At 34.3% G+C, this 11,640-nt stretch overlaps 2 protein-coding genes across 2 annotated transcripts; both read left to right on the forward strand.

The window, feature by feature from the left end:
* Positions 1-3,854, forward strand: LOC134326700 (uncharacterized). The gene is made up of 2 exons (XM_063008880.1): positions 1-82; positions 2,597-3,854. Exon 2 carries the CDS (start codon positions 2,625-2,627, stop codon positions 3,234-3,236), a length of 612 nt encoding a protein of 203 aa, XP_062864950.1. The 5' UTR covers positions 1-82; positions 2,597-2,624; the 3' UTR covers positions 3,237-3,854.
* Positions 3,855-5,900: 2,046 nt separating this feature from the next.
* Positions 5,901-11,238, forward strand: LOC134326674 (uncharacterized). Its single transcript, XM_063008852.1, has 2 exons — positions 5,901-5,972; positions 8,451-11,238. The coding sequence occupies exon 2, from the start codon at positions 8,491-8,493 to the stop codon at positions 9,139-9,141; it is 651 nt and encodes a 216-aa protein (XP_062864922.1). The 5' UTR covers positions 5,901-5,972; positions 8,451-8,490; the 3' UTR covers positions 9,142-11,238.
* The last annotated feature ends 402 nt before the right edge of the window (positions 11,239-11,640 follow it).

Below are 11,640 nucleotides of genomic sequence, written 5' to 3' on the forward strand. Positions count from 1 at the left end.
GCCCACCCACACATCACCGCCAGAGAGGCTGAGGAAGATCCAAGAGCTGATCCACATCTGTACGCTCCAGGAACCTGAACTGGTATGTTTATTTATATTTATATAGATTTACTTCTATTTAATCCCTTTATTAAGTTTTTATTGAGTTTTCACACTTTCAGAGTGCAGAGAAAATAACTGAGGCTTGTACGAGTGCTGTCGCTCGACCTGTGACCCTACAGAGTCAAAACAACAAACAAAACAGGGATCATAATATTACATTTGCATTTAGCAGCTCTTACAGTAAACATTTCTGTACTCTAATTTAACTAAACGACAGTCCAAGGATACAAATCAGGTAAAACCAAAAATAAGTTTTATTTATTTCTTTAAGTTTAGTAAATGCATGTTAGTGCTCAGTGCAAGTGCTTAGTAAAGGAAAAACAAATAAAAGGTCAAAAGTGGGACGATTATTTACAATATTTTGAGCTTTTTGGTGGGAAGCTTTTCTAAAAGATTATACCATTGATATGAGTTCTGTTTTCCCAGCAGCCCGAAACTTTGTTAAAGAACTAATTAAAGAACTGAGTCACATTCATAAGCTCCTGAACTGAACTGGTATGTGCACTTTATTAGGAACACTATACTTATACAGCGGTACCTTGTAACTCAACGTCCCCTAAAATGTGTGGTAAAGCGTCATCAAAGTGTGAATATGAGAGGAATCTGCATTTGTGTGGAATAAGCGACAGATCCAGTGTTACAGCTCCACGTGTATCTGTGTTTATCTGGATTTTCCTCCCTGTTTCACTTTTAAACTTGTGTTACAGCTCGAGGTTTTAAGAAATAAAATAATGTAACTTTATGTATTAAAAGAATCTCTCTTAATTATCACTGCTTATTTGTTCTCTCCACGATTAAGAAGCATAAGAAAACGATAAAGAAGTAAAGCTAAAGTGCAGCTTTTATTGTATTTTAACTGTTTTTAATTGTATGTCAGTGTTTTTATATTATATTAGTGCTATTTTCAGTGTATAAGTGTCAAAAACAACCTCATTATTTTACAATAGTCTAAAATATATGCAATTCTACGGGACCATGGACGCATTAACAGGTTTCCCAAACATCCTTATGGGAAAAAATATCTTAAAACTCGACGCCTTTTAAACTCAACGCCACTCCCAGAACTAGTTGATGTTGAGTTTCAAGGTACCGCTGTGCTATATACTAGTGGAACTAGTAGCTTAGTGGTTAATAATAATAATACAGTTTATTTATATAGTGCCTTTCACAGTCTCAAGATTCTGGATTAGTGACTGTAAGGTCACTGGTTCAAACCCCCCCCCCCCCCCCCCCCACCATCACCATCACCACCAAGTTGCCAATGTAGCAATGAGCAAGGCCCTTAACTCTCAGTTGCTTGAATTGTATTTAATCACAACTGTAAGTCACTTTAAACAAAAGCGTCTGCTAGCAAATATCGATATAATCAAAAGTATGTGTACACAATATTGAAAATGATCATGTTCGTTATGCCTCGGATATGTCAGAGTATGTTTAAAACATTACAAAAGAACGCGTTCTCTCTTGCGTACGTCGTCACCACATTCATCACATTAACTCTGGTCTACCTCACCGATAACACTCGACAATGGAGAGAAACAAAACCAGTGGTGGCGATTTCATTCCAACAAAAGGTGTGTTGTGTGGAACTGGTTTGGTTTCTGTAGAGATGATGCTTAACAGAGTAATTATGTTACAGCTACAGGTAGTTATGACAGCAGTTACACAGCAAACAAACGCTGAGAACACAAGAGCAATAAGAAGAAATACATCGTCAGATTTTCCCCACTGTTTCACTTTTAAACTTGTGTTACAGCTCAAGCTTCTGAGAAATTGAGAATCAGCTTTTTATTTTGGTGTGTTTATATTATATTTGTGTTATTTTCAGTGTATAAGTGTTAAAAACAATCTCATTATTTTACATTAGCCTAAAATATACATGCAGTTCTACAGGACCATGGACACATGAACAGGTTTCCCAAACATCCTTATGGGAAAAAATACCTCGAAACTCAACGCCAGTCCCAGAACCATTTGACGTCGGGTTTTAGGTTACTACTGTACCCCCAAATAGATCTGAGGTACATTCAACATTTAGTTAGAGGAAGTCAGAACAAAGGAGTCATTAAAAACGGAACAGAATCGGAACAGACCGGCTTAGCTAAAACTGCAAAACAACAATGTATGATTGCAAAATGGGACGCTCAACTTAAAGGGTCAAATAGTCGGGCACCATAAGTATATGGACACTCAAAATGGTTGAGAAAGCACACGATCCTCCCTCGTTATTGGGTCAGAATATCGATCAGAATAAGGCGTCCTAGTAGGCAGCATTTTGAGGTGTCTAGGTATAGAGACTGGCTTCTTCTGGGGGAGTGTAGGATGACGTCTGTGTAGAGAGCTCGCTAGGTTTTGAGACAGACCTCTAGTGTTCCCTCTCCTCCTTAAACTTCTGACACTGACAAGTCTGTAGGTTTCATTTCTTTAATATTGCAGTATTATTGGTTGGCTTTAGCTCACCATGTTGGTTTGTTTATGCTTTTTTTCTTTTCAGTTTTGCTTAGACCTGACAGAGGACAGTCATGGTGAAGATCGAAACCCTAAACGAACTGTCCAGCCTTCGAAACACTGGGTTTGGCCAGCCTCCACTTCGGCACGGCCTGAATCTTCTCTACTGGTTCGCAAAGGAAGCTGTTGATATTGGAAATGGTGTTTTGGTTCCAAAGATCAACATCAAAGGAAAAGAATTTGGGTTCCAGTTCTTTAATAACAGAATTGACGATGACGAAGACCGACTCCTGCCCAACCAGAACCTTCCGTACTTTGAGGTGGGCAATCTGAACGCACCAAGAGCCGAGATGCTGCCGGATTATGTGAGACCTCTAAACAACCAGCACTATTATGGCAAAGGTAACATGGATCGCATCATTGTGCGTCTGAATGACCGCACCATCGACAGGGTGTACATCACCCAACACTCAGACCCGCAGAATTTCAGCCACAGCGGCACCTATCGAGTGAGTCTGGGTCTGATCAACACCATCAGGAACATGGAGAAGAACCAATTTCTCCAAATAGTGCGGCTTGTCAAATTCCAAAGTCTGAGCGGGGGCGCAAGCTCTCAGCGGGAGAACGTGGACCCTCAGAGGGGGAACACAGACGACTCCTGGTTTTCTTGGTGTACCATTCTTTAAACGGGTGTGCCATTTCCATTACGTGTCTAGAAAGTCATAAACATACAAATGTAATTCCAAAAAACTTGGGACAGTAGGTAAAATGGCTATAAAGTGAGCATTAACAACATTTTACAGTTCAGGAGTTTACGCATTTTTCACCAAGACATATTTCCATCTAGATATGTTTTTGAGGGACGGGGGCGCTTGTTTTAAAAAGACAACGGCAAGCCACGTCTTGCAGTAAGAGAGTGCTGGTGCTTGGCTGGCCTGCCTGCAGATCAGACCCGCAATATAAGGCTCCTCAAGTTTTGAATTGGGGGACAGGGAAACCTACAGAACTTTAACTTTAAAGGAATAGTGACGAAACGAAGTGCTAAACAAACCCCCATCCCAACTTTTTTTGAAACGTGTCACAATGTAAATCTACACGCAAAACAACACCAGTACTGTTACAGGATTGTAAATCGTTGCTGCCTCTGTTTATTAACGTTCCTCTTACTGCCCCAAGTTTTTTTAAATCATTATATTATGTTCTCTTTTCTTTTTAATTAAATACTATTTGATTTGTTTATAGACTTGTTGGGAAGTGGTCATTCTAGCTAGATAAAGTAAAATAAAGATTATTCTCTGATCTGATTAGTTTCAGTCGCCTCGTTTTTTGCTTCTTTTCTGCTGATATATTGAAATAAAACGATATTAAAATAAAACGCTACTAAAATAAAACGATACAAAAAAATTATATTGCAATACAACTCAATGGAATAAAATAAAAGTCAATAATAATAATAAATAGTCATAATAATAATTGTAATAAAACATTGCAATAATACTAAAAACTAATAATATAATGTTCATAATAACCGCAAAGTAATAATAACAGCAATATAATAAGAATAAGAATAACAGCAATATAATAATAATAACAGCAATATAATAATAATAATAATAAGAATAACAGCAATATAATAATAATAACAGCAATATAATAATAATAATAATAAGAATAAGAATAACAGCAATATAATAATAATAACAGCAATATAATAATAATAACAGCAATATAATAATAATAACAGCAATATAATAAGAATAAGAATAACAGCAATATAATAATAATAACAGCAATATAATAATAATAACAGCAATATAATAATAATAAGAATAAGAATAACAGCAATATAATAATAATAATAATAAGAAGAATAACAGCAATATAATAATAATAACAGCAATATAATAATAATAATAACAGCAATATAATAATAATTATAATAATAATAATAACAGCAATATAATAATAATAAGAATAAGAATAACAGCAATATAATAATAATAACAGCAATATAATAATAATAATAACAGCAATATAATAATAATAATAATAACAGCAATATAATAATAATAACAGCAATATAACAATAATAATAACAGCAATATAATAATAATAATAATAACAGCAATGTAATAATAATAATAACAATATAATAATAATAATAACATCAATATAACAATAATAATAACAGCAATATAATAATAATAATAATAATAACAGCAATATAATAATAATAACAGCAATATAATAATGATGATAATAATAATAATACAAAAATTGCAATAATGCTACAAAATTAATAATAACAGCAATAAGTAATAACAATAATAATAACAATATAATAATAATAATAATAAATAATTAAATATAATAATAAATAAATATAATATAATAAAATAAATATAATAAAAATTTCAATAATTCTAAAAATAATTATTAATCATAATAATAATAATAATAATAACAGCAGCAAAATAATACTAATACTACTACTAATAATAATAATAATAAATTGTAAAAATACTAAAAAACTAATAATGATAATGTTAATACTAACAGCAATATAATAATAATAATAATAATAATAATAATAATAGATTTTTTTATTAAATGTGTTGGCACACACTGAAGATCAGGACTAAAGGGGAAACTTTCTGGCTAATTTTGATGTTCCAAATTCAGTTCTGATGTGTGTTTTGAGTCATAAGGTAACTGTGTGCCATCTTGTGTGACAAGTTTAGCATGTTCTCCCAACATCCACATGAATTTCCTCTAGGTACCCGTTTTCTGTTCACCTTTCAAAAACATGCAGTAGTGATATTGGCCGCTCTGAAGTGTGTGTGTCTGTGTGTGTGTGTCTGTGTGTGTGTGTGTGTGTGTCTGTGTGTGTGTGTGTCTGTGTGTGTGCGTGTGTGCGTGTGTGCGTGTGTGTGTGTGTGTGTTGGCCTGTGACTGCCACCCTGTCCCGTTTGTATTCCTTTCTAGTGTTTCTGGCTGACATTCAAATGTCTGCAACCCTGACCAGGATGAGGTGGCTGCTGTAAATGAATACAAAGTCACATGGGAGGGGAACACACAATGTAACATGTAAACACATCAGTCATCGTGGATAATTCTTAAAACAAACTCCAGATGCCTGATGGGTAAGAATCAGCTGCCCCTGCCCCAGGGTGAGTTCACGGTTTCATCATGAGTGCATGATGTCTGGGTTTATAATCAGGTGTTTGTACCACATTGTTCCTGGTGTTTATGTGACTGATTAACCAGGCCGGTGCAGTTTAGCAGTAACCTGACAGTAGCCACGCCCACCTCAGTTCCTGAGTTCAGACCCTGATCAGTATCTGTTTACTAGAAAGAGGAACTTAACAGGGTTCAACCGCCTGCAGGAAGAGTAAAGACGAATTTACAGAGTAAACTAACTGGTAAGACCTGTATATCAATCACAACCTCTCAGGTTTATTTATTTCATTACAGAATAACTGTTGATTTAAGCATTAATATTATTGTTATTGTTAGTAGTTGTAGTAATACTATAATCAGTGTTATTATTATCATTATTACTATTATTATTATTGTTATTAGTAGTAGTAATAGTAGTGATATTAGTAATAGTAGTAATAGTATTATTATTATTGTTATTAGTAGTAGTAGTAGTAGTAGTAATAGTAGTAGTAATGGTAGTAACAGTAGTAGTAATAGTAATATTATTATTAGTAATAGTAATATTATTATTGGTAGTAGTAGTAGTAGTAGTAATAGTATTATTATTATTGTTATTAGTAGTAGTAGTAATGGTAGTAACAGTAGTAGTAATAGTAATATTATTATTAGTAGTAGTAGTAATAGTAATATTATTATTATTAGTAGTAGTAGTAGTAGTAGTAATAGCAGTAATAGTAGTAGTAATAGTATTATTATTATTGTTATTAGTAGTAGTAGTAGTAATAGTATTATTATTATTGTTATTAGTAGTAATAGTATTGTTATTAGTAGTAGTAGTAGTAGTAATAGTAGTAGTAATAGTAGTAGTAAGAGTATTATTATTATTGTTATTAGTAGTAGTAGTAGTAGTAATAGTAGTAGTAATGGTAGTAATAGTAGTAGTAATAGTAATATTATTATTATTAGTAGTAATAGTAATATTATTATTATTATTATTATTAGTAGTAGTAGTAATAGCAGTAATAGTAGTAGTAATAGTATTATTATTATTGTTATTAGTAGTAGTAGTAGTAGTAATAGTAGTAGTAATGGTAGTAACAGTAGTAGTAATAGTAATATTATTATTAGTAGTAGTAATAGTAATATTATTATTATTATTAGTAGTAGTAGTAGTAATAGCAGTAATAGTAGTAGTAATAGTATTATTATTATTGTTATTAGTAGGAGTAGTAGTAATAGTATTATTGTTATTGTTATTAGTAGGAGTAGTAGTAATAGTATTATTATTATTGTTATTAGTAGGAGTAGTAGTAATAGTATTATTGTTATTGTTATTAGTAGGAGTAGTAGTAATAGTATTATTATTATTGTTATTGTTATTAGTAGGAGTAGTAGTAATAGTATTATTATTATTGTTATTAGTAGGAGTAGTAGTAATAGTATTATTGTTATTGTTATTAGTAGGAGTAGTAGTAATAGTATTATTGTTATTGTTATTAGTAGTAGTAATAGTAGTAGTAATAGTAGTAGTATTATTGTCATTATTGTTATTGTTATTAGTAGTAGTTGTAGTAATATTATTGTTATTAGTAGTAGTAATAGTAGTAGTTGTAGTAATAGTAATATTATTATTGTTATTAGTAGTAGTAGTAATAGTAGTATTGTTATTGTTATTATTATTATTGTTATTAGTAGTAGTTGTAGTAGCAGTAATATTATTGTTATTAGTAGTAATAATAGCAGTAGTAATAATAGTAGTAGTAGTAATAGTAGTATTATTATTGTTATTATTATTATTGTTATTATTATTATTGTTATTAGTAGTAGTTGTAGTAACAGTAATATTATTGTTATTAGTAGTAGTAGTTGTAGTAATAGTAATATTATTATTGTTATTAGTAGTAGTAATAGTAGTAGTAGTAGTAGTAGTAGTAGTAATAGTAGTATTATTATTGTTATTATTGTTATTAGTAGTAGTTGTAGTAACAGTAATATTATTGTTAGTAGTAGTAGTAGTAGTAATAGTAGTATTATTATTGTTGTTGTTATTATTATTATTAGTAGTAGTAGTTGTAGTAATACTATAATCATTGTTATTATTATTATTACTATTATTATTATAATTGTTATATTGTAGTTATACTTTTTGTTGTTGTTATTATTGTTATTATTACTGTTATTTTTATAATTATTGTGATTATTACGGGTTTTATCATCATTATTTTTGTTATTATTGTGTATTGTATAAGTATTATCATTAGTAGTAGTATCATCATTGTTATTCATTATTACTATTATTATAACAATATTATCGTTGTTATATATACATATATATAATAGCATAATTATTATAATCATTATATAATTATTATTATTATAATTATTGACATTAGTAGTTAATTGTATTATTATTATTATTCTTATTATATTGCATTTACATGTTCAGCATTTAGCAGATGCTTCTATCCAAAGTGATTTACAGTACAGTGAGAGTATACTGTCTAAGCAATTGAGGGTTAAGGGCCCAACAGTGGCAACCAGGCTGTCGTGGGACTTGAACCAACAACCTTTCGATTACTAGTTCAGTACTTAACCTGCTAGGCTTCAACCGCCCTTATATTGCCTGTACATGTGTGATTTAGACACACATTCGGTTCGAAGTGATGATCTAGTCTCTTCTTTTCTTTTTGATGTCCTGATGATCACCTAATTTTAAATCTTTTTGTCCTTACATTCAGATCCATCCCAAACATCTGAAGATCACCAGGAATCTTCACCATGCCCACAGTAAAAGAGCTGGACACGACAGAGCAGCTGAAGCAGTCCAGATTCGGTCAGCCTCCGCCCAGACACGGACTCAATCTGCTGTACTGGTTTGCAACAGAGTGCATTTTTTTAAACTTCTATGATGAGATCGTCCGGGAATGTGATCCTCGGTCTTCCAAATACGGATTTCACTTCTTCAACAACAAACCCGACAACAACGGAATCAGACTCCTGCCGGAGAGCAACGAGTCGTACTACATTGTGGGAAATCTAAACCATTACAGGGCGTCTGAGCTGCCAGAATACGTCAGAGAAGCTTATACTGGCTATCTGGACGGCAGTAACATGGACCGAATTATCGTCAAGTGGAGTTTTGATCAAGTTTACGTGACCCAGCACTGTGACCGCTGGAACTTCGACCCAAGAACCACCTACCGCATCAGCCTGTCCCTGCTCAAGAAGATCAGGCAGAGGAGCAGGATCGAGTTCCTAAAAGAGATGGGTTATCAAGAGGAGTCCAAGTGCAGTGACGTCTGCTCAGATAACGATCCTGTGTTAGATGAGATTGTTGTCGAACCTGCACCACATCGATACACCCCGCGGGTACGCCCGGTGGAAACGTCCAGGAACAAGAGCTGCTGCGATTGCTGCACGATTCTTTAAACTGTTTTGGGGAAATATGCACTGTCCACATTTTAAAGGATTTTTTAAGTGTTTTAGACCGTCAGATGAAAATAAGCATTCAGATTATTAAACCAAACATAAAACTACTTTTAATTTAGGCACAAGTCTATCCAGCAGTCAGTTCACCCCTGTGAAAAAGTAAATGCTCCCCTTAACTGGTTTGATCACTTTACAGAACTGCTTCAGATCAGACTTAGTCCTGATGACCAGATACAAGCTGCTTGTTCCAGGTTGCAGCATCTCTGTCGGGTTCGGGTCGGGAATTTTGGATCGTTGTCCCGCTACGTAACCCAATAACAGCTCAGCTACAGCTCATGGGAAAAATTCTGAACAGCACAGCATCCCCCTACCACCCAAGTACCAGAACTACGTCTGACTGCTATTAAAATGCTGGATTTATTATTTACTAAATATAATAATAATAAGACCCTTGTTGTGTAAATTAAACATGGCCATAAAACACTGATCAGGCATAACATTATGACCACTTATCTAATATTGTGTTGGTCCCCCTTTTGCTGCCCCATAAGCAACGAACTGTGATGCTTCTTCAGCAGTTTGAGCTACAGTAGCTCGTCTGTTGGATCGGACCACACGGGTCAGCCTTTGCTTCCCACGTGCATCAATGAGCCTTGGCCGCCCATGACCCTGTCGCCGGTTTACCACTGTTCCTTCCTTGGACCACTTTTGATAGATGCTGACCCCACAAGAGCTGCAGGTTTGGAGATGCTCTCACCCAGTCGTCTAGCCATCACAATTTGGCCCTCGTCAAACTCGCTCAGATCGTCACGCTCGCCCATTTTTCCTGCTTCTAACATCAACTTTGAGGATAAAATGTTCACTGCCTGATATATCCCACCTACTTACAGGTGCTGTGATGAAGAGATAATCAGTGTTATTCACTTCACCTGTCAGTGGTCATAATGTTATGCCTGGTCGGTGTACATGTTCTGTGTTTAGCTCGTCTTTTTCATTGAAGAATCATGACCACTGACCTCTGCCGAGGCTAGAAGATGTCTGCAGGCCTTCAGCTTTTCTCAGGGACCTTCTGTGACTCTCTGGATGAGCCGTCACTGAGCCGTTTACTCTTGTAAATATTTACTACTGTTCCAAGTGTAGGTCTGTAGGCTACAGATTCACAATCGGGAACTGGAATTGACTAAATTTCAACAACATGGTTCTCAGCTCTTTTGAAATTTGCTTGGTAGTGTTCCTGTAGATCTTTTAAATTACAAGCTTGAATTGTATTTCAGATGCGAATCACTTGCAAGTAAATGTAAACGTGTGGATTGTCAGATCTGTTAATTCAGTGGGTAGCATTGTCGCCTCACAGCAAGAAGGTCCTGGGGTTGATTCCCTTTCTGTGTGGAGTTTGCATTTTCTCCCCGTGTCTAGGGTTTCCTCCAGGAGCTCCGGTTTCCTCCCACAGTCCAAAGACATACAGTCAGGTTAACTGGAGCTATGAAATTGACCCTGGGTGTGTATGTGTGTGTTTGCCCTGTGATGGACTGGGGACCCGTCCAGGGTGTTTCCTACCTCTCGCTTAGTGAACTGGACCCATCACGACCCTGAATAGGATAAAGCGATGGTAAAACAGACAATGTTTATAAAATAAATCTCTACGTTGGATTTGCTGGTACGGTCTCCATTGAACCAAGCGGTCGCCTCAGTGTTTCCAGTAAACATGTTCTCCTGTTGTGTGTAGCTACAGTGCTAGTATGTTGAACAGGACGAGAAGTCTGGAGAAGCAGCAGCACCTTAAAATCGTCTACAAGTCGGATTAAAATGACGGGCGATGATCTTCAGATGGGAGGTACTCGCACTTTTAATTACAGTAGAGTAAATCTGCACTTTTACTTACACAGATCTGCTGGAAACAGGGTGGAATTATTAGATTTATTGATGGATTATATCCTGTATGGGATATTTAACTCTCCTTTGTAGATTTAAATGACTTTATTGCACTTTTTTGCTAATTCTGCCTTAATTAAAGTTTGTTAAATGTTCAGGTGTAGAAACATGAATTTCTGTGATGCACAACAATTTTGTATTTTGTATTTTTTTCATTTATATTCAGATGCAGATTAATTATATATTATGTATTTACTTTTTTAAATGTAAAATGAAATGAACTCTATAGATTTGTTTGTATTTGATTGTAAATGTTTACAGATTGTTCTTGATATACATGGTACAGATTATATATGTACAGTGTATCACAAGAGTGAGTACACCCCTCACATTTCTGCAGATATTTAAGTATATCTTTTCATGGGACAACACTGACAAAATGACACTTTGACACAATGAAAAGTAGTCTGTGTGCAGCTTATATAACAGTGTAAATTTATTCTTCCCTCAAAATAACTCAATATACAGCCATTAATGTCTAAACCACCGGCAACAAAAGTGAGTACACCCCTAAGAGACTACACCCCTAAATGTCCAAATTGAGCACTGCTTGTCATTTTCCCTCCA

The sequence above is a fragment of the Trichomycterus rosablanca genome, chromosome 14, assembly GCF_030014385.1.
Source record: "Trichomycterus rosablanca isolate fTriRos1 chromosome 14, fTriRos1.hap1, whole genome shotgun sequence".
Taxonomy (NCBI): domain Eukaryota; kingdom Metazoa; phylum Chordata; class Actinopteri; order Siluriformes; family Trichomycteridae; genus Trichomycterus; species Trichomycterus rosablanca.

Bases quoted from the DNA above. Each gene is read 5' to 3' on its own strand.
- LOC134326700 (XM_063008880.1), top strand. From the start codon at position 2,625: ATGGTGAAGATCGAAACCCTAAACGAACTGTCCAGCCTTCGAAACACT.
- LOC134326674 (XM_063008852.1), top strand. From the start codon at position 8,491: ATGCCCACAGTAAAAGAGCTGGACACGACAGAGCAGCTGAAGCAGTCC.